Source organism: Oreochromis niloticus, linkage group LG22 (assembly GCF_001858045.2).
Source record: "Oreochromis niloticus isolate F11D_XX linkage group LG22, O_niloticus_UMD_NMBU, whole genome shotgun sequence".
Taxonomy (NCBI): domain Eukaryota; kingdom Metazoa; phylum Chordata; class Actinopteri; order Cichliformes; family Cichlidae; genus Oreochromis; species Oreochromis niloticus.
The window spans coordinates 17,532,883-17,555,905 of NC_031985.2; the positions used below are offsets into that span (position 1 = coordinate 17,532,883).

At 43.4% G+C, this 23,023-nt stretch overlaps 3 protein-coding genes and 1 non-coding gene across 6 annotated transcripts; 2 read left to right on the forward strand and 2 right to left on the reverse strand.

The window, feature by feature from the left end:
* The first annotated feature begins 141 nt into the window (after window positions 1-141).
* hax1 (HCLS1 associated protein X-1) lies at window positions 142-2,412 on the forward strand. Of its 3 annotated transcripts, none has more exons than XM_025902275.1 (7): window positions 142-352; window positions 634-884; window positions 1,140-1,358; window positions 1,456-1,485; window positions 1,582-1,715; window positions 1,810-1,945; window positions 2,017-2,412. In XM_025902275.1, the coding sequence occupies exons 1-7, from the start codon at window positions 288-290 to the stop codon at window positions 2,088-2,090; spliced, it is 909 nt and encodes a 302-aa protein (XP_025758060.1). In that variant the 5' UTR covers window positions 142-287; the 3' UTR covers window positions 2,091-2,412. The 3 variants fall into 3 exon arrangements, with proteins under 3 accessions (XP_025758060.1, XP_005457304.1, XP_019206453.1); XM_005457247.4 differs by having other exon boundaries at window positions 1,140-1,339; window positions 1,431-1,485; XM_019350908.2 differs by having other exon boundaries at window positions 1,140-1,339; window positions 1,431-1,485; window positions 1,810-1,930.
* Window positions 2,413-5,442: 3,030 nt separating this feature from the next.
* On the forward strand, window positions 5,443-11,086 carry aqp10b (aquaporin 10b). Its single transcript, XM_003452451.5, has 6 exons — window positions 5,443-5,667; window positions 6,354-6,480; window positions 9,805-9,942; window positions 10,157-10,275; window positions 10,546-10,763; window positions 10,858-11,086. Exons 1-6 carry the CDS (start codon window positions 5,581-5,583, stop codon window positions 11,057-11,059), a joined length of 891 nt encoding a protein of 296 aa, XP_003452499.1. The 5' UTR covers window positions 5,443-5,580; the 3' UTR covers window positions 11,060-11,086.
* A 1,450-nt stretch (window positions 11,087-12,536) lies between these two features.
* On the reverse strand, window positions 12,537-22,963 carry znf687b (zinc finger protein 687b). Its single transcript, XM_013275901.3, is given in 11 exon segments — window positions 12,537-14,123; window positions 14,126-14,539; window positions 14,620-14,707; window positions 15,758-15,858; window positions 16,067-16,420; window positions 16,735-16,897; window positions 17,005-17,181; window positions 18,485-18,669; window positions 18,780-19,078; window positions 19,856-22,207; window positions 22,847-22,963. Coding segments are annotated over 10 exon segments (4,305 nt in total). The 5' UTR covers window positions 22,194-22,207; window positions 22,847-22,963; the 3' UTR covers window positions 12,537-13,937.
* On the reverse strand, window positions 16,556-16,690 carry LOC112843655 (small nucleolar RNA SNORA13). Its single transcript, XR_003216123.1, has one exon. It is a non-coding gene; the product is annotated as a small nucleolar RNA SNORA13 (small nucleolar RNA).
* Window positions 22,964-23,023: the final 60 nt, after the last annotated feature.

Sequence of the window (23,023 nt, forward strand, 5' to 3'; positions counted from 1 at the left end):
AGCAAGGTGAGAAGTGAGCCGATGTAGACACAGCCATCTTGCCAGCCCCGGGCATAGACCCGCCGTCTGTTACCTGAATCTCAACAGTGCGCTTTTATTTCGAGTGCCCATTTTATCTATTATTTACGGTAAAATAACATTACGACAGATTGCGTCATGATGAATCGTCTAGAACGCTTTACGACACTGTTGACAGCTGTAGTACATCTTGGCGAGTTTCTCCAGTGGATGTCCGCTGCTTGCACATTTTAAGTTATGGTTTAAGTGTCCACCAAAGCTGCAGTTAAATGAGTGTTTTTGATTTATTCCGCGGGTTCTTCGGGGTACCCGGAGGCCATTATCGTGGCCGGAGGTGAGTTTATGGCGTCGAAGTACGCAGCTGTACACTCGGCTAAGCTAGCTGAACTTAGTACACTTTCTGTTGCGTGCAGCTATGTCAGGGACAAGATTAGTATTTTCTGCCAGGAAAACCACAGGGGTCCTTCAGCTAGATTTATTTAGGTGTTATTTATGCTCACGGAGTTAATACGATTGAGTACTTTGAGGTCTGTTTGCTGGCGGCATGTTATAACGCAGTTTCTAAACCAAAGGGAGATTTCAAAGCTTGTACATTTGTGTTACTTCGTCTGTCAGGGACCCTTTCTTCGATGCCATGACTCATGACGATGATGACGATGAAGATGATGAAGATGGATTCCACTATGATGGGTTCAGTGGGGAGCAGCAGGACCCCTTTGACAGCGCCTGGAGGTTTGGCTTCAGTTTTGGCCCGGACGGGATGCGGATTCAGGACCCCCCGATGTTTGGCCACGTCCTCAGGGAGATGGAGGAGATATTCTCCCAGCTGGGTCGTTGGGAGGGACATCCAGAGGCTGGACACTTTGGTATGAAAACAGACCCACATGTTTTCATGTCGCTTGTTTTTAATGAAATGTAAAAAAACCCCAAAAAAACAAGTAAAAAAGTGTCAGTAAAGATGTATGGTGTACAATTCTTTCACCCTGGAAAAAGAAATAATTAAAAGCGCAAAATTAATCATGACATCCATGCCCATGAAGACTCAAATTCTAACCACAACTCGACATGTTCCTCTGCTCTGTGTTTAACCTGTTTGCTCTTTTGCCCTCTTTGTGTTTTAGATGTTCCCCACATCATGCCACCACCACCGTCTCAGGACAGAGCAGAGAGAGGGCAAGCAAGCTCCAGTGGAAACCCTCTGAGAGACTTTATGCTCAAATATCCTGACAGTGACACACAACAACGATCCAGAGAGCCCCGAGGTGATCACCGACCTTCTTACGAGTCACCTGAATTTCATGGCCGGACCCCTTTTTCCAGGGTAAAGGAGATATTCACTCCTCCCTCTTTGTTTCTGTTGCGACACAAGCTATTGTATATTCACTGAGATTTTTGTATTGTGTGTTTAAAAGTTTAATGATATTTGGAGACACAAAACTCCAGAGGAGGAGCACAAAGGTGACAGAGGTGGGTGGTGATATTTACATTTTATTTGATAATTTAGTGGAAGCTCTTTTAGATTGTGTCAAATTTATTTTCTATTCCCATTCTGATCCTCCCAAGATCTGGACTCGGCTGTGTCCTCTGGTGGCTTGGATCAGATTTTGACACCACCTGCTGGTCAGGCACCAAACCAGCCCAGAACACGGTCTTTCTTTCAGTCTGTCACTGTCACTAAGGTGGTGAAGCCTGATGGGGTGAGTGTTTCTTAATTCTGTATTAATACATTCATAGTGATTCTTTTAATAGTTTTGTCTCAGTTTTGATGAGCATTTCGTTTGCGTGTGTCAGAGTGTAGAGGAGAGGCGTACGGTAAGAGACGGCCAAGGCAACGAGGAGACCACGGTGACTCGCTCGAGAGGTTCTGGGATTTCTGAGGGACCAGATCATGCGAATGGACCTGTGCTGCCAGGTCAGCTTGTCTCGGGTGTGTGTTCTTTGAATTGTTTATTCACACACACACAAAAAAAAAAGTATTTATTTTTGGTTTTCTTCCAGGTGATCCCCACCACTTCTCAGACTTGCGGGATGATGACTCATTATTCTCCAGGTTCTTTGGAGGCTTTAAATAAAATGTGAAGGAGTTAGTAGAGATGTGAGCTAGCATATTTATATTACATACCAATGTATGGACAAACAGTTTCATGGACTTCCTTTGCCAAAATGAATATGTTGGATAAAGTCTCGCTGGCTCATTTAAGATGAAACTGGAAGTCCAAACTGATCATGCAGGATCGAAGCTGCAGATCCTGAAAGCTATTGATGATGACACACTGAGACACATGAGACGCTGAACAATTCACGTTTCCATATTTTATTTTTGTATTGTCCTGTAGACAAGCCTGTGTGGATGTGAGTGAGTGAAGAATTAAATAAAGACTCTTAATATATGTACAAAGTTGTTTGGCTCATATTTTTGTTAGTAACGGTATCTTTAGTCTTCAGCTTCTACATTATCAAGAAAACGAAATCAACTGCACAATATACTTTTAAGCAAAACTTTAAAAAAAATGCTGGACGTATGATACAATTTAAAATTCATATTACTTTTAATTTGACACAAGGATCCATAAATGCTTCATTTTCTAGCAGCTATTTCATGGTTCAGGCTCTACAGGGCTACAAAGTTACAGGGTCACAGTCATTCTATACAGCTCATTTAAACCTCGAGTGAGACGGACGAGTGACGCTGCCCTTTCTCTTAATTTAAAGGAGCTTACACATTTAACCGTTTGTGTCAGTTTGTCCACACGATAAAGAAATGCTGTTATTTTAAATGAAAGAAGTCTGTAAATCCAACCAGTTGTGCTTAAATTATAATTAGTAAATGTGCAAAATTACCGAAACATCTGGTAGCTCATCGCCTGGACTGTCCCGTAATTATACAACAAAGTTTTTCTTAATTCAAAGAAAAAGTTGAATGTCATTTTTTTTACTGTGGGTCTGTTACAAAAACAGACATTTCTGTAGCAGATGGTGCTAAATTTAAACTTTTTTGACATTTCAATGTTTGTCAGTTACTAACTCCTGCTTTAAAGGGATCCTATTATAATAATCTCTGGCTCCATATGTCTAACCTTGACTATAGCAGAGTAGCATTTTTTTTTTCTGATACTGTACCTCAGTGCAGCCAGTGGAAAAAGTCATTTTTGGTTCATCTCTCTGGTGAAAATCTCAGAGGTTTGAAAAGCAGTTAGTTGGGCTTCTGTGTTCAAAGCCAGAGAGGGATATAAACTAAAGGTAATGTTTTAGGCTAAAAGGAATAAAATACAAATACAGATGCTTTTGTTTTTTTTTGTTTTTACATTTTAAAATTTTAATCAAGAGGAAAAAATGGACCGGCAAAACAAATGACAATAGTTTCTCTTTTTTCTAATCACACAGAATAAAACAACACATAAAGCAACTAACTGTATATTGAAAAATGATACATATGTAAGCAAATGAAATAAATGAAAAGAAAATTTATTGTATATGAGGGTTAAATCACAGTGACAGTGGGCAAAGAATTAAGAAAATCAGTGAAAGAATAGAAGTTAAAAACTGATAAACTGGGTTTTTTCTACTTTAAGAAATAACTTGGGGATTGATTGTGACATTTCGTGAAGAGCGGTGTAAAAGTCAGTATTTTGTGCTGCATAGAAAATACCTCGAGCGGAATAATAGGAACCCAAACATTTAGTTAGTTTTTAGCTCAGCATAGTTTTTAGTTACAATAACCTTGGAAGAGACATGAACAAACAAATGTTCATTTTTGAGTCTAAAAGGGTTTTGATATGAATTAAAAGTCTTCAGTGCAAATACTTCACTGTCAGCTGTCGATGCTTGTTTTTCATTTGAACTGAGATACCTAAACAGCGAATCCTTTGCCACTTTAATTTAGTAAACTTTGCTGTTTCCAGTCAAAACGATCTAAATTTAAAAAGATTGTGTAATAAATGTGAACGCATTACCAAGAGATCAGAATAATTGTGGCTTTGTATGTACTATTTTTGTTTATTAAAGGTGGCACTGAGTGAAATGACCTGAGTGGAGATGCTGTATATCTGATGGATACTGTATATTGTGTGTGTCGGTGTGAGGTACACAGAGAAGTGCACTAAAGCAGCTGTTCAGTGTGGAGAAAGGCCGAGGTGCTTATTGGGTCAAATTTTCAGTGTTGGATGGAAGTCACTGAAATCACGTTACACTTTCCATCTTTGTGTGTCATCATGTCTCTGACAGTATTATAAGTGCTATAATCTTTTTACATTGTAGTTACACCATTAAACCTTATCAAGTCGTCCTCTGTTTAACTGTGTTTACGAGGGTTTATGAAACCTTTCCTCATTGGTCCATCCTAATCAGCTGATTCCACATAAAACTTTTCCTTCTGCTCTGCAAATGAATGTGTCAGGTTTTCAGTTTCTATGTTTACAGGATATTAATTTAAGTTTAATCAACATTAAAAGGTGCTGGATACTCTTTGATGTGCGAGGTCTTGCTGCTGTGCTCAGTTATTAAGAGGAGCGAGGATAACGGGATCTTTCCTGTGGAAGTTGGCTTCATATATATCATAATCAAACTATTGTGATGCAGATACAGAATTTATGTGATCTGATACTGCATGGATGTTTGCATTCACTTAAATATCAGTTGTCCTCTTTTTATCTTATGTGTTATATTTGTTGGAAAAAGAGATTTTAACCTCAATGAGACTTTTTCCTGGATAAATAGAGAATATATATTGCGTGACGACCATTTTTATGAGGTAGTTTTAATGGGTTAAAATGAAGCTTTAATGTTGGCTTAACCATGCAGAGCTTCATTTTGTATCATGTTATCAATGATGTGAGGTCCTTTTGCTGCCCTTTCTCCACAAATCCCCTGTGATCTGTGAACCGTATCTAGAAACCACTACAAAAACCAGAGCCCCTTTCACAAATGTCCTTTTGCTGTGGTGAGAACACAACCCAGTCTGTTTATATAGAAGTGCATTTCAATCTGATCATCTTTTGACGTGTTTAATTGTTTTTATGTTTTGTAATGTGACAGCAGGCGCCTGGACTGACTTTAATGGACAGTAAATGTGCCGCTGTTATTTTACACCAAGACCAGCGAAATTAAGACGTCCAGACGGATTCTGCTCCATTTTTTTTAAACTGACATCAGCTGATCTCTGTTTCTTAATGTTTTTCATCCTGTGGGAATACTAATGATCCATGTTGAAAAAAAACAGCAGTGCATGTAACATAACAGAGTTAAGATCTTGAATTTCTTTTCCGATCAAACGGGAACAATCAGATCCAGTTCCAACCCTCCACTGAGCCACTATCGAGCTTTTGGTGCACAGACTGTTTTTCATCACGCATGCTGTGATTAAGATGTCCTGAGTCCACACACACTCATAATCACGTCAGCAATTCCATAAAGCGTGTGACGTAGCCTCCACCTCCAGCATGAAAGAGCAAACTCTGCTCAGCCAGGCAGACGGTGCAGTGCTGCGGGTCAGATCCACCCGATGAAACCTGCCCGGCTCTGAAAACTCACCTGTGCCCAGAGTGCGCAGAGGAAAGCTCAGGGATGGAGAGGCTGCTGAAGAAATGTCAGATCAGAAACCAGCTGATCAGGGAGTGCATGGCTGAATGTCTCGGCGTCTACGTCCTGATTGCAAGTATCCTTTTCTTTTGTTTTCATACATTTAAGATATAGTTAGCTGTGTAGGAACTTTCTTAATAACTAAAAAAACAAATAAAGTTCCCTCAGTTCAGCCAGTAAACTCAACATCAAGTGTGTCAGTCAGTGAGTTTCCTGTAAAATGCCCTGCTGGTTTGTTTAGAGCACCTCATAACTCTGCACGGTGTATAACTAAGGACTTTGGCCTGATTAAAACGGACAGAGGGTGACAGGGACTGCAGGGGAGGGAGGGCGTAAATTTGGACTCTCTTGTTAGTGATTTCCAAAGGTGATATTCCTTTGACTGCAGTGCTGTTGTTTTATCTCTAATGACTATCTGGGGCAATGAACATTTACAGCACAAATCATAAAGCAGCTCTTTAGTTAAATAATAAAAAAGGAGATTGCACCAAGTGTGTCAGAACATCACGTCTTTACTGTGCTGCATGGTGAAAACATTCAAACTGGATGTATGTTGAATGAATCTAAACAAGATAAAATGCTGCTATTGTGGATTCATTAGAAAATTATTGACTGTGGGGCATTAATTTGGGGGAAGGTCTGAAGTTGGATGTGCCAGAAAGGCTTTGAGAGTTTAGATCATTATCCACTGTTTTGATTGGGTACACTCATGTATATATTCGACTGCTAATACTTATCTTCATTTCATGTAATTGCAGCTGTTTGGATGTGGCTCTGTTGCCCAAGTGGTCACAACTGAAGACAAAAAGGGCCAGTACCTCTCAATTAATCTGGGTTTTGCTCTGGGAGTAACATTTGGGGTCTTTGTGTCTCGTGGAGTATCGGGTAAGGGACTGAACGAAGTTACTGGGTATGCAGAACTGTGATTAGAAGTTTACATACGCTAATCTTTGCCATTAATGTCATGGTAATTTGGGTAACTTAATTATTTCTTTGCACTGTTCTTTTTCCAGGGTGGAATGATACATACATCTTTACCTATTTTCTTTAATCCACACAGGCTCAAATATATGCACACACTGACTTAAATCTTTTAATAAGCAGTGCTGAGGCCTTTTTAACTTGACAAGGCCAGAGCCTATTAACTTCTTGCTAGTGATCATGAATCACTACAGCTGGTAGTTTTTCATTACCAGCATGAAGGAGATTTAATTGACAGCACTCAGTGGACTGACCAATGCTCTGAACAATGGGAAAGTCCAAGGAATTCAGTGAAAATCTAAGAAGGAAAATTGTAGATTTACAATGGGAACATCTCTTGAGACATTTCTAAACAAGCAGAAATGATTAAGAAGTGAGTTTCAAGTCACCATGGACAGAGAGAATGCTGACAAAGAAATAAGGCCCTGCTCCAAAACCAAAACTAAATATCATCTGGAAAAAAGTTTGATGGTCACACAAGACAAGATTGAGCTATACGGCCACAATGACAAAGAGTATATTTAAATGAGTAAAAGCGAGCCTTTCAAACGTAAGAACATTGTGCCAACTGTCAAGCATGGTGGTGGTAGCATCAGTCTGAGGCTGTTGTGCTGCTAACATCGAGCTGCTAAATCATCAGCTAGATGTTTGAAACTTGGACAAAGTTGGGTGTTCCAACACGACAATGATCCCAAACACACATCAAAACTGATTTAGGAACAGTTAAAGCAGGTTAACGTTACACTTCTGGAATGGCGTTCCCAAAGCTCTGACCTAAATCCTGTTGAAAATTTGTGGATTATGCTTAAAATCCGGTTTTGTGACAGGAACCCAAACTATCTAAACAAACTACCAGTTCTGCCGAGAGGACTAAGCTGCGCAGTCGTTCCACTCTGGAGAAAGAACAGTTCAAAGAAATCATTAAAAGCCAAGAATCACAATGACTGTGTATGTAAACTGTTAGTGTGAGTTGATTAACTCTATTTTTCACTGTGACGAACAATGACGGAGCCAGACAATCTGTTCTTAATCTAAAATTAGAGGTATGTTTTTATACAGTAAACCACCAGTTTACAACAGTCACACCACTTTAATGGTGTAAGATAAAGACCCTGCAATATGAGAGAGAATTTCCAACGATTAGACAGCCCCCGAGGAAGCACTTGGTGATGGTGAGGAGAAGAAACTCCTGTTTAACAGGAAGAAACCGCCTGTAAAACCAGGCTTAGGACAGGCAGGGAGGGGGTTTAATATAAATTTATAATTTTAAGATAACTCTTATTTAATTATGAGAAACTAGAACATTCCTTTTTAATAGCTGATAAACCTCATACAGGGAGTGCAGAATTATTAGGCAAGTTGTATTTTTGAGGAATAATTGTATTATTGAACAACAACCATGTTCTCAATGAACCCAAAAAACTCATTAATATCAAAGCTGAATGTTTTTGGAAGTAGTTTTTAGTTTGTTTTTAGTTTTAGCTATTTTAGGGGGATATCTGTGTGTGCAGGTGACTATTACTGTGCATAATTATTAGGCAACTTAACAAAAAACAAATATATACCCATTTCAATTATTTATTTTTACCAGTGAAACCAATATAACATCTCCACATTCACAAATATACATTTCTGACATTCAAAAACAAAACAAAAACAAATCAGCGACCAATATAGCCACCTTTCTTTGCAAGGACACTCAAAAGCCTGCCATCCATGGATTCTGTCAGTGTTTTGATCTGTTCACCATCAACATTGCGTGCAGCAGCAACCACAGCCTCCCAGACACTGTTCAGAGAGGTGTACTGTTTTCCCTCCTTGTAAATCTCACATTTGATGATGGACCACAGGTTCTCAATGGGGTTCAGATCAGGTGAACAAGGAGGCCATGTCATTAGTTTTTCTTCTTTTATACCCTTTCTTGCCAGCCACGCTGTGGAGTACTTGGACGCGTGTGATGGAGCATTGTCCTGCATGAAAATCATGTTTTTCTTGAAGGATGCAGACTTCTTCCTGTACCACTGCTTGAAGAAGGTGTCTTCCAGAAACTGGCAGTAGGACTGGGAGTTGAGCTTGACTCCATCCTCAACCCGAAAAGGCCCCACAAGCTCATCTTTGATGATACCAGCCCAAACCAGTACTCCACCTCCACCTTGCTGGCGTCTGAGTCGGACTGGAGCTCTCTGCCCTTTACCAATCCAGCCACGGGCCCATCCATCTGGCCCATCAAGACTCACTCTCATTTCATCAGCCCATAAAACCTTAGAAAAATCCGTCTTGAGATATTTCTTGGCCCAGTCTTGACGTTTCAGCTTGTGTGTCTTGTTCAGTGGTGGTCGTCTTTCAGCCTTTCTTACCTTGGCCGTGTCTCTGAGTATTGCACACCTTGTGCTTTTGGGCACTCCAGTGATGTTGCAGCTCTGAAATATGGCCAAACTGGTGGCAAGTGGCATCTTGGCAGCTGCACGCTTGACTTTTCTCAGTTCATGGGCAGTTATTTTGCGCCTTGGTTTTTCCACACGCTTCTTGCGACCCTGTTGACTATTTTGAATGAAACGCTTGATTGTTCGATGATCACGCTTCAGAAGCTTTGCAATTTTAAGACTGCTGCATCCCTCTGCAAGATATCTCACTATTTTTGACTTTTCTGAGCCTGTCAAGTCCTTCTTTTGACCCATTTTGCCAGAGGAAAGGAAGTTGCCTAATAATTATGCACACCTGATATAGGGTGTTGATGTCATTAGACCACACCCCTTCTCATTACAGAGATGCACATCACCTAATATGCTTAATTGGTAGTAGGCTTTCGAGCCTATACAGCTTGGAGTAAGACAACATGCATGAAGAGGATGATGTGGACAAAATACTCATTTGCCTAATAATTCTGCACTCCCTGTAAGACTGTTAACATGTCTGTAAAGGAACATCAGCCACTGAGAAACTGCTAGAAAAAGATGTGATTAAATTAATATGTACGCAGATCTCTAACAAGAACAAGCTTGTTGATTGTTGTGCTGGCCACACTTGACCCCACATCTGGTGACAAGTCTTACCCCGATCAACAGTTTTGTGTGAATCCCAGTTTAGATCATAATACCTGGAAATGAACTCTTCTATGTGTTGTTTGGAACCGCCGTTAATATTATACTAACCAAAAATGCAGAAAAAAACACCTTACATAATACTTATAAATTGATTTGCATGTCATAACTGTGATTTCTTTTTAAGGTGCTCATTTAAACCCGGCTGTGTCTCTGAGCTTGTGTGTTTTGGGCCGCCACTCATGGATGAAACTGCCTTTCTACATCTTCTTCCAAGTGTTGGGAGCCTTTCTGGCTGCGGCTACAGTTGCTCTGCAGTACTATGGTGAGTGTTTAACAGTGAGCCCAGGTACAACAAGGGAGTTGATATTCATAAATTGAGGCTTTTCAAATCAAATAAATCATGTCGTTTGATAAGCTCTTGCTCTCATGTCATCTCATGTCGGAACACCATTTGTGTTCTGGAAACGTCACGGCTCTGAACAATAAACTGTGTTTTGTGTCTGTTTGATGATGCGTGCGCGATGAGATGTTTGCAGACGCCATCCAGGCGTACAGCGGAGGCGATCTGACAGTGACGGGTCCCAAAGCCACAGCAGGCATATTCTGCACTTACCCCGCTGACTACCTGAGTGTGTGGGGAGGTATCGTGGACCAGGTCAGATGCCGTGACGCCCTTGTTTTTCTTATTAATTAAGGATCATTCATCGTTATCAGGCTGACAGATAAAGATGGTATAATTGCTCAATAGTCATGTGAACCTGTACAGTTATATCACCAAAAATACACCAGGCTGTTTCCTGAAACTTGGATCCACATTGATAAATGGAGTAACTTGCCTTGACCCAGCCAGGAAACGCTCTTTTTCCATCGGATAAAATCATACTGTTCCTTCCTGCATATCTCTAACCACTTCCATGTCATCCAGGTGATTGGCACGGCCGCTCTGCTGCTGTGCGTCCTGGCTCTCGGAGACCAGAGGAACAGCTCCATCCCTCATTATCTTCAGCCTGTCTTAGTGGGAGCAGTAGTGCTGGTCATTGGCATCTCAATGGGCTCAAACAGCGGATATGCACTCAACCCGGCAAGAGATTTTGGACCTCGGTTGTTCACCTACATTGCCGGTTGGGGGGCGGATGTTTTCAAGTTAGTGGTTTCACTCCGGATGCTCTGCTAATTCCCATCTTATTTCCTCACATTGTTGACTATCTTAAAGCAAACATGCTGTCTATTTTTGCAGGGCCGGAAGTGGCTGGTGGTGGGTGCCCATAGTGGCTCCTTGTGTTGGAGCGCTTCTGGGAACACTGATCTACGAGCTGATGGTTGAAGTCCACCATCCTTCAGAGCAGTCCGAATCCCAGGCCTCGTGTCCGGAGAATACAAATGACAAGATGGGGGTTGAGCTGGAGGGGGTGGAAGCAGACCGTGAAAAGCCAACTTAATGATTAAATCGTGTAAAAGAGAGACAACACTGTCTGTGTGTGGTAAATGCTTTTTAAGGTGTGATAGTAACTGAAATTATCTATGTAGGGATAAATGATTGATCCAAACAAGCAGCTTCTGATTGCCTCAAACTTATTTTGAGGCATAATTGCACCAGCACCTACAAGTAAACATTAATTTCCTGGTTATAGTTTCTTCCACAAATTAGACGTACTGCCATAAGACAGTTGCTTTAGTTCAAATGGCCTTTGAGTTATTCAGTAAATATCTTAATATCTACTGTTAGAGTTGTTACAGACGTTTTTACAAACATTTACATTTCGCCAGATATTCAGGTTATTGGTTCACTTTTCATTTAGCGTTACTGTCAAGTCAAATGAGTGAAAGCCAACCTCCTGCAAAAAAATGATATCCCCATTAGCCTCATGTGTGCCTTTGTATTTAGTGCCAACTGGCAAATGTTTGCATACACTGTTACTATCATACCGAGTAAACATCACAATATGAGCATGCTCACATTATGTCCAGTCACTTAGTCCCTTAATGATTTGCTAATATTGACCAATGGAATATACTTGTATAAGTCTATATGTAGTCCTATATGCAACCTTCTTTTTAATAGAACATGTATAGGAAATCTATGCTGGACAAACTCTCCAGTGTTTCCAGTATTCTGAGCACTCCCTGCAGCACATGTACAGACGCATGAAAAAGCTTCAAAGCTCTCACCACAGTATTTCATTCAGGCTGAGCTCTGGACTTTTGGGCATGGCAAAGCTTTAGCTGTTGGACTCACACATGACTGTACTTTGGTATCAGAGGAGTTCATGGTCAGCTCAATGACCGCAAGATGCCCAAATCGTCACCCCTCCACCACCATGCTTGATAGTTGACATAAAGTGTTTTTGCCCACAGGAACAAGTCCTGTGGTTTGTTCAGATGCAGCTTCTTGAACCTTAATATGCTAACTGAGGCCTTTACAGTCTGAGATGTAGCTTACGGGGTTTTTTGCAGTTTCTCTGAGCTTTGCACAGTCTGACCTTACTGTGAATTTGCCGAGACACTCCCTCCTGGGAAGAAATCGGCATTGTGTTAGAGAGGTGCTCGCACCTCTCACACCGCCTTCCTATGGAAGTAGTAAAGGTGTACCCAGTTTTTCACAGGTTTGCAGTCTTGTGAAAACTTGCTTTTTTTATGATTGACTGTAACTGCAAGGAACAAGATTAATTATTATATAAAAACACTTGGCTGATTGGCAAATGCAGCCCACCCTGATTGTTTCTCATGAAAATTACCTGGTCTGCTTCTAAACTACATAATCAGTCACCAAATGTCATTCATCTGACCAGCTGAACAATAAGATTTTTTTTTAAAGAATTTTTAGAGGATTCAAACCAACCAAGTGTGCAAACAGAAAAACACCGCACTGAGCCCGATGCTGACCTCTGCAGATGAATCCCCGACACGAGCAGGTCGTCTCTTTTACACATTTATTTTGAAACAGCACAAAAGTGTATGGCATTTCAGCAAGCAGACCACGACCATGGAAAAGAAAATGACATGAAAGTTTCCACTACTGAGCTATATAAATATGATATGACATATAAAAAGATACAAACATAAAACAAAAAAAATCCACTCATAGGCCTCCAATAAAGTGACCGTGAAGGCCGTTTTTTAAACATATAAAAGAAATGTGAGTACAGCAAGCACTGTCGATTTAAAAAAAAAAAAAGAAAGAAAAAAAAAAAAGAGATAAACATTTGTTTTCAAACACATTAAGACAACACGACCCCCACGTTCTCCCTCTGCTTTGTAATTACAATGTATAGCTAACTGTGAGAGGGGATTCTTGTTTTCTTTTGGACTTCAAATTGTTTTGAAAAAAAGGGAACAGTACAAGTACAAATACTATACGTATTCACATTATCATAGCAAGTTACTAAAACCAGAACCATTTCTTTTAGTGTAATTATATGTATTTACATGGCAAAACTCGTACACGTATACTACTGACAGGAAGCCTTACCTCTCTTCTTCTAGCTTAACGAGTAACAACATCACACATTAGTCACACTACACGGGTTACCACCTCCAGTAACCTCGTCTCCTAATGAAATGCCTCCAGAGATTCTCATCTCATGTCTCTGTTGCAGGTAAATCGCACCATGTCTTGTAACATTTGATGCAATCCACTCACATACACCAACAGCAGTAATGTGTTTCATATAAATAAATATTATAGCAACATAAAACTCAGTGTCAAATTCCCCGTGCCCACAAACGATCCCCTTCATGCTTCAGGATGTCTCGGCACGATGAGTTTTTCCAGCTCCCACAGGCTGGTAAAACTGATCTAATTGCCAGAATAACAAAACAAACAAACAAAAAAAACAAGGACATGATAAACGATGTGAAGTACAAAATATCTGCAGTACAGCTGTGAGGAGTACAGTGGGAGGTGTTATGTATCTACGTATGTGCTACAGTAACAAACAGGCAGGTGGCTACAGTCGGTGAAAAGTGAGTGCTCGAAATGGAAGGACGAGGTGGAGTTGGACACAGTATGGCTGATATACAGTATAAATGCTTTACTCTGGGGGGGAATGGTCCACACAAGAGTCCATCACAGGTGACGAGTTCATTTTAAGTGATCAAACATGCAGATACAATCGCACAGAAGAGGTGCCACAGAGGGAAACTGTTTGTGGTAGCTTAAAAAACAGAAAGGAAAGGAAAAAAAAAAAGAAGAAGAAGACAACGACTGCACAGGAGCAGCTGTGTTTCATCAACATTCATATTCTACAGCATTGCCCTCCTCGGCCGTGACCCCTCGGGAGATTATCCGTCGGCTTCAGACGACCCCGCCCCCCTCTTCTACTGGGGCTTGTCCGTCTTGTGTGCCGTGAGGAAGGCCATGCCGTGGGTCCTGAAGTGGGTGTTGAGGTCCGTGGCCTTGTCGAATCGCCGGCCGCACACCTTGCAGCTCAGGTTTCCGTCTCCGTCCTCGCCCTGCGCCTGAGGAGAACCGGCGGCGGGAGAGCCGTCTGGAGAGCCGTGGGCGCGGGGGTGCCGCGGTCCGCGTCGCTCTGGGTGTCCCGCACTCGGTGAGTGATGAAACGGTGCCTGCCGAGAGAGCCGGCCGATGCAAAGCAGACGCCGCACTGCAAGCACTGGAAGGAGGCGGTGTCGCCCCGATGCTGGGGGATGTGGCGCTGAAACTCGGCCCCGTCTTCTGTAGTGAACCCGCAGGGGACGCAGCGGAAAACGTTATCTTCCTCCTCTGCCTCACTCGGTGCCACTGATGTTGACGCCATGGACGCCCTGGTTCTCTTTGCGGGACCGCCGCCGTCCTCTGTGTTGGTTTCTTCCTCGTCTCCCGCTCTGGCCGCAGGCGGACCGACCTCACCGTCTTGCTCTGAGGAACTGCCCGGTCCTTCTCCCCCTGTGGCTGCACGCTTCCTGGTCATAGGGGGACCCTGAGAACAAGGGAGAGCAGAGGCTAAGCAGCTGTGGAGACGATACACAAACCGAGCATGCCCCGAGAACCTTTACTCACCTGTCCATCTGTGTTTCTGTGATGGAGTCGAATGTGTTTGTCCATTAAGAACCGACTGCCAAAGGTACGTTTGCCTTCTGTACAATATCTGAGGAGTAATAATAAAGCAGCTCTATTAGTGACTGATGACAGATACAAGGAAAAACTACACTGCAGACATTTTAAAAAGGTATCAAGTATTCAGTGCCCTCTGCTGCACAAGCAGTGTAATGGTGCCAAATTTTTATTTTTAAACTTGTGCCAAGTTGATGTCAGCTTAGTATGGATTTCCATCTATGGTCACACCTTACAAGCACTGGCTTCAATCAGAAGACAGTGGACTTAACTGGGTTGTTTCAGACAGTGGATGAACTGAAAATAAAGATATTCTTAAACTGTGAATCATACAAAGATACTCTATTGGACCTCCAGGATAAAAACTACTGACTGACATTTGAGTAGAATGAACTCATTGTCATGTTCAAGAAACCAGTTTGAGATTTGAGTTTTGTGACACGGCACATGAATCCTGCTGGAAGCAGCCATCAGAATACACTGCGTTCGTAAAGGGATGGATATGGTCAGCAACAATACTCAGGTAGGCTGTGATGTTTAAATGATGCTCAGTCGGAACCCTAGAGGTCCAAGTGTGTCACACCCTCACACCACCAGCAGCCAATCCAAAGGCATGTAGGATCAATACTTTTATGCCGTTTATGCCAAATTCTGACCCTCCCCTCCGACAATCAGACAACAATTTTTCTAATCTTCTACTGTCTAATTTTGGTGAGATTTGGTGGGAACTGTAGCGTCAGTTGCCCGTTCTTAGCTGACAGGTGTGGTCTTCTGCTGCTGTAGATCATCTGCTCAAGTTTTGACATTCTGCGTGTTCAGAGATGCTCTTCTGCGTACCTTGATTGTAGAAGATGCTCAGGTCATCTTTACTATGTCTGCATTTTAAATGCACTGAGTTGCCACCATGACATTGGCTAATTAGCATTAACAAGCACTTGAACGGCTGTACCTAATAAAGTGGCCAGTGAGTGTGTATTACATTTAATCATACAAATTATAATTGCAGCAGGTTTATATTTGAGATTTACTTGTGTCTATATGTTACCCATAAACAGTGTCTGTACTGAAAGTGTAAGTTACTCACTGGCAATGGAAGACTCTTTTGTTGCCCTCATGAATGACACGCTCGTGACGTCTCAGGCTGGAGGATGTGCTGAATGTGCCTCCACAGATACGACAGGGAAACTTTGGAGATAACATCACACATAAACACAGTGAGAGAGATTTTTTTTTTTTTAAAGATACTGAATCTTGGTCTTCCTACCAAAAGGAGTGGCTCTTTCCCTACTTCACTATCCACAATATGCTAAGCTAACAGAAAATAGATTTCGTGCACTTCTGTGTTAATAACATCTGTTCCTTTCCTTCCTGTGATCAACATTATCTGTCACACCTTGCCGTGCTCCATCTTCACGTGACTCAGGTAGTCTTCGTTGTCCGTGAACGTGTTCTGACACTGAGGGCAGGTCCACTCGGTCGGAGCGCTTGGATGACTGCTGCCTCCTGTGGTAGTGGAGTGACTCCCTGGAGCCTCGTAGTCCTCATCTGCATCATCGTCATCGTCCTCTTCCTCCTCTTCTTCCTCCTCCTCCTGCTCCCGACCCCAGTCCTCTCCGTCAGAGTTATCAGGCTTTCCAGAGGATTTTGACTTGAGGCCAGAGGGACCAGATGTGTTGGCTGGAGCTGAGGTGGGGTTAGCGCCATCGGACTGAGACTCCTGTTTGGCGGACGGGCCTCTGTGAGCGGTCTGAGCGGGACGACAGGAAATTGTATGAGAAGAGAACAGAAAGGCAAACAGAGAAAATTGTCATCTTGAATCTGTTCTTTAAATAAATACGATTATTTAGGCTATAAACAAGTTTTAATGTCTCTATTGCTAAAGTTTTGTACTTGGTATAGAACTTAGGACAAGGTCACCGGAGGGGTACCTCGCTAAGGCCGATCCAAGAATTACTGTCTGCCTTTTTTGACGCCGCATTCATTGTAGAAAGCAACGAATGGGCAACACATAAAGGCAAAGGACTAACACATCATGTGCTGTGACATTCTGTATGTACCCACCTTAATATGCTCCATCATGGAGCCTTTTTGGGCGTAGAGCTTGGTGCAGTCAGGACACTTGAACACATGCACTTTTTGCTTAGCTAAATGAGTATCAAAATGCATGTACAGCAAAGGTTTTTGGGTAAAAACTGTATCACACATCACACATTTGTAGATCATTCTGCAAAAGGAGAAGAAGAATTCAAAGGTTAGGGATCTACTTAGAGAATTTTCATAAATAGTCTGAAAATATTTCTCTGTGTAAACGTTGAAAAGCCGCACACGTACTTGGCCTGTCCTCCGGTGAGCGTTGGGTGCTGGGTGCTGATGTGGCTCTGGGCGCTGGGGGAAGACTTGAAGGCCATGGGGCAGCTCGGGCACTTGTGGAAGACCTCGCAGTGAGCAGTCTGAATGTGGGACTTGATGGAGTTTAACCCTCCAAACACAACCTGGCAGCTCGAGCACCTTGGTTAAGAATAATGAGAATAATCAATAACGGGGATAAAATAAAAATTAAAAAATATATATACATATATATATCAAATAAGTTTCCTTTGTTTGCAGCAGTATGCAACTTACATACTGCACATTACCTTCTAAAGCTTTTATTGCACTATAGTAACGTCACAGCTTGGCATCAACCTGATTCAAAATATCTGCGCTTCACCTTTAATCATCTGCTCCACTCTGTGTGCACACAGAGTGAAAATCAGAGCAGAGCAAGACAAGAAACGACCGAAACCATATATGATAGCAAAGACAGCAAAGAGTACAATATTGCTGAGCTGTAATGAAACGCGTGCAATAAAACACGGTAGATAAAATATAAATGTTTTATTTTTTTGTCTCATTAATCTGTCTGTCTGCAATATACCCTTAAATCAGAAAAAAAAAAGAAAACTGGCATAAAGGTGTCTATTTGGGCCTGAAGGTTCTTATCTATATCACATATTATGTTGCCTAGCAACCACTAAAGTCCCCACTTGCAGTGTTTTGCTTCTCTAACACCTTAGAAAATCCTGGTTATAATTTTAATTTACAACAATACCATCCAATTTATATCAACAAAAGCTTAACTATACGTGCAATATTATGACACCTTTACAACACCTGGCAACCGTTTGAAATGGCCTGTTTTTTTTCCTGTCTTTTTGCACCTATAACAGCTTATGAAAGCATGCTGTTGTGTTCATTTCACAACAATAATAGCCCATTTAAATCCAAAATAGTTGGATTATACACAATATATAGTCATCATGTTATCTATCTATAACATGCATTTATAATGCACCTTATAAAAGCATCATACCAAATAATATTGTAGCCTGTGCTTAAAAAGCCAGGTAAAAAACAGTAAAAATAAGTTATAGAACTGTATGAATCTTTTCTTTTTGCAAATCCTCACAGTGAGAAATATATTAATTTAACACTAGGATGAGATTGGCAGATCCGCAAAGTTTCAATATAAGGAGTGAGAAGTTGGAAAGTGCTGTCACTTCATTGCAAGACGTTCTTAGACTCCTTTTGTTGCTTCAGAAGCTTTTTCCGCTTGTCACTGCTCCAAACATCTGCTTTGAATCAGACTGATTACAGGACTGATTTTACAGTTTATATTATTTTATTTTAATAATTCTTAGCTACATTTAAGCTGCCCATCAGCGAAAGCCTCCCACAGAAGAAGTGGACATGATTTTCAAATACCTTTTGAACTGCCAGTTACTCTATTGGTCATGTCATATGTTAACCATGTTCGATAGCGTGTCCACACCTGTAGCCAATGCGTCTGGCAAAGTGCAAACAGGCCTCGTCCAGGTGGGTCTGGAAGCTGGCCTGCCGTGCGATTCCACCGCACTCGGGACAGACATGAGGCGCTCTGTGTTTATGGATCCTCTGGTGGGCGGACACGGCACATGAGTTAGGGAGCATCATGGGAGGCGAGCACTGCGTACATGTCTGAAAATGGAGAGAAAAAAGGAAAATGAAACAAAAAGTCATCATCAGATCTTCATAACTGCACAAACCAGCAGCACGAAACATACTGTTCACTCATCCCCAAGACTCACTGAGTTAGGCGCAGCTCTGATCTGCTGGAAGTGGGTGACCAGCTCCGCTTTGCCAGAGAATTGTGTTTGGCACTCCGGACATTTGAAGTTGTTGTACTGCAGCCCTTCAGCCTTCTTGCACGGCAGAGGCATCAGCGCTTGCGGGCCCTGAGGTGCTCGGCGGACGGATCGAGGCGGAGCTGCTGCTGCTGGAGATGAAGTGTCCTTCATTGGGCTGGAATTGGCAGAGATGGCGGGGCCTCCGGGTGTGGAGGAAGGAGAAGAGACTGGAGGAGAGGAGGACGAAGAGGAGAGCAGGCCTGGTCAGCCAAAAGGTGGAAAACAAGAGGAGACAAATGAAAAACGGTCAATAAGGATGAGTCACACATGAATGACATAGTTTTTAGTTCAATATACATTTGCTTCTTAATTTTTTTTAAATAATGTATGACATAGAGATTAATATTTTGATGAGTGAATCAAGGTTAGGCAACAAACAGCTCTTTTTTTCTCAATAGTTGTTGTTTATTCATTTTTTTAAAAAAAAATCAACAAATGACAAATACCTCTGGACTTCCAGCGGGCCTACTACGAGTTTTCTTAATTTCTGCCTGTTTCAGTGGTGGTGCTGATTACACACAGCAAAAGGCTTCAAATAATGGAGGTCAGTGTATATGCGAGTAATCTCTATCAGCCAAAAGGTTCAGACTGCTCTAAACACGTTGCTCTGTATCATGTCAAAGAGAGAAGATATCCCTAATATGGTCATTTCAGGTACCCAGCTGTGGATTTGACATGCCTGCTTTTCAAACCTGTTTATGAGGGAGAGCATGAGCAGAAAGTAGGCTTACGGGGAGGAGAACTAAAACAGCTCCTTCTAGACAGAAGATTAACTGATTGGCTGCAGGCTCAGCATGAGATAAGTAAGGATTGTTTCAAAATGTAAATCATGAAAAGCGACTCTCGTAGATCTAGAAGATGAGTCTGATTGGTCCCCATTAATTGGAACACTTTTCTTTGAGATGATATCAACTAAATGACAAATAAAATATGATTAACTGATGATTAAAGTAAGTGTTGGCTGCACTTCTGCTTACCACCAATTGGCGTTATGTCTTGTTGTCCAATCATCTGCTCCACAGTGACAGGCCTCATGACCAGGTGCGAGCACTGCATGACCAGCCCTCGCTCCTTGTGCTCTCTGGCATGCAGCAGCAGGCTGCACTTATTGAAGAAGGCCAGCCTCTTTGCACAATGGTTGCAGGTCACTTCAATGCGGAGCGATCGTCTGTCGTAGTGTCGTGCCAGGCTGCGCTCCAGCGCAAACGCGTCTCCGCACTCCAGGCAGCGGTAACCTGTTGCAGGGAGGGGAAGGCCCCACTCGGGTGGCGGCGGAGCAGAGAGGTCGGGCTTGTAGCTCGGCAAAAGGTTTTTGCTGTTCAGAATTTTGTTAAAAGCCTCCACCAGGCTCGACTGGCTCCGGGAGATGACGGCCCCTGTGCTGTTGACGATGGAGGCGGGTTTGTTCGGCTGGAGGCCGCTGCCTATGATGGTGCCGCTTCCTCCATTTGCTGTTTTGTTAGTGGTCGTACGTACACTGATCCCACTCGCGGCCACTGAGAACTTCGGGGAGGAGGCTGCAGCGGGGGTGACAGGCAAGGCGGCCGATTTAGTGATGCTTACAGCGGTGGCAGAAACCTTGGCCTTGTCAGACGCAGCCATTTTGTTTTGGACCTTTGTGGCGGCAGCCAGCATGACGCTGCTGGCTGCGAGTGTAGACACAGGCAGAGCATTTAGAGCACTTACTTTCTGCGAAGGTGTTGTCATGTGACCAGGGGAAGACTCAGGTTTTTGGGCCTTGTTTCCTAAAACCTTACGTTCCCCAGCTTGAGCTTTAGGGTCCCCACCTTTCCCTGCAGCACCACCTTTAGGCGCCACCCGTGTCACGGTTCTGGTGATTCCACCTGTGGAGGTTTTAATAGTTTTGATTCTGACTTTGAGGGGTCTGGATGGTGTTCCAGAAGCAGCAGGTGTTGCATCACCTGCATCCCCTGCATCAGTGGACACGGGTTTAGTTTTACCATCGTCCACCTCCATATTTTCCTCACCCGTTTTCGTGTTTTCTCCCTTGTCAGCTTTACCATCAACAACCCTGTCTATGCCGTTTCCCACCTCCATCTCTTCCTCCTCCTCTTTAGGTTCCCGCAGTTCAGAAGGAGGTGGGGTGGAAGCCACTGTAGGGCTGGAGCACCTTTTAGTTGTGACTTGAGCCGTTGATTTTGGCATCTCAGGTTCAGGACTCTCTGGTGAGTCTCTCTCTTCGATCACGTGCTCTGGATGCCTGTCCTCCACCTGGGGACTCTCCGTTGAGCCTGACGGGGGAGCTGAGGAAGTCAAAGATGCCCCCGAAGGAGTGTCCCCAGGTTTCGGCTGAGATGCAGTAGAGGATGAGGGCTGTGCCGAGACTGAGTCAGACTTGTAACGTCGGCTCAGCTGAGTGCAAGTCGGAGAGTCCGGGTTCTCCTGGATTACCAGGGGGCTTCCCAAATCGGGGTCAGAATCTTCCTCCTCGAGCTGCTGATGTTGAAATTCAGCAGGACCACCCTTGGGAGCTCCGTTAAAAGGCTGCGATGAGCGTAGAGGGTGTGATGAGGGTGCAGAAGGTGGAGTTGAAAGCAGGGGCTTGGAAGGTGGAAAGAAAGGCGAGGCTAGTCCCACGGGCCCACCAGCACCCAGAGGAGGGGACCCAGCTGACAGAGACGAAGATGAAGGTAATGAAGCTTTCACGCCGTCTGCTCTCTCTTGGCCCGTATCCTGCTGCTGCTGCTGCTGGTGCTGCTGCTGTAGCAGCTGCATCTTTCGGGCTCGACCCACAGGATCTCCAGACCCCTGTGCCACAAGTGGTTTAAGTCTGTTGAAAATGTTACCACCTTGCTTGTGAGACTTGGCCGTACTAGCTCCTGCTGCTTCTGAAGACACTTTGGGTGTATTTACCGACCATGGTGCACCATTAGGCTGAGCCTGGCTGAGTGGAAGGGGCGTGGAGACGCCAGAAGTCCCAAATCCATTGTGGTTGAGAGCTTCAGATTCAGCCAATCCAGGAGCGCACGCGCCAAGTCTAGGGCCCACATCCACCCCCGTGATCACATCAATAGTGTCCTGGTCTGCATCTACCTCTCCTCCATCCACCGTCTCGATACGCACTTTATTCTTCACAATCACACTCACGATTGAGGTGTCTGCCTGGGGATCCGTGGGGCTTGGCGCTCTCATGGATGACCCAACGCTTTCTGGCTTCCCCAGAGGTGCACCTGCAGCTCCGTGCGGTCCCTCTGCCTCATCTGGGGCAGACTGGATGGCCTCTTTGGCATCTATGTCAGGAATGTCAAACGCTGCCAAAAGGTCATCAAAATCTGGGGTCTTCATGTCCCCCATACCGGGATTACCTCCTGTAAAAACAAGACACAAAGCATGACTCTACATCCTACTACATAACCCTACATGCAAAAACTCTAAACTATAAAATGACAGTTATATTGTGTTTATATTTTCATGATAACCTGAAACAACAGACATGCACCTCCCTGTGATACACAAACAGGCTCCACTCGCCAACTAGCTCGGATGCTGCATTAGCCAGCTAGCACGCTAGCGGCGGCGCTTCTGCTCCCCAAACCGCTCTCTCCGGTGGCAGGTTCAAAAATATTCCACTATGAATGGGAAACACTCGTCACTCCACCGTGCTTTTACCGCATGCAGGGCCTTGCAATGGTGACCATTTAAGAGGCGGTCCCACCGAGAGAGCGTTTTTGGAGCAGCGACCTCGGTTATTTTTGAGCTACTAGACTTGAGGCTGGCTAGCTGGCCGCTGAGCTCCAGCCAAGACAGAGAGAGACAGATAGAGAGAGAGAGGGGTCATTTAGCTAACGAGCTAGCGTTCGCCATTTAAAAGGCAACAGAGCGCTTCTCTGAGGTTTGGTGTGACAGCAGCGGCCACCCGGTGACAGCAGGCTCGACGAAATCACAGAAAACGGTGGCCGGGATGGGGATTTTCCTTTAATATTTCATGTATTTTTTGATTTGTTTACCTGGATGTGCGATTCCCGACTATCCTAGCTCGCTTTCAGCTGAAAATGCTGCGCTTCCCGTCACATGACCCAGCACATCCTATCAGGCTGTGATAGCGCTGGAAAAATGCACGGGAGGATGCTGCGAGCGACACGTATGTTTATTTCTGCTGGGAATTACCGCTTTTTAAAGGCTGA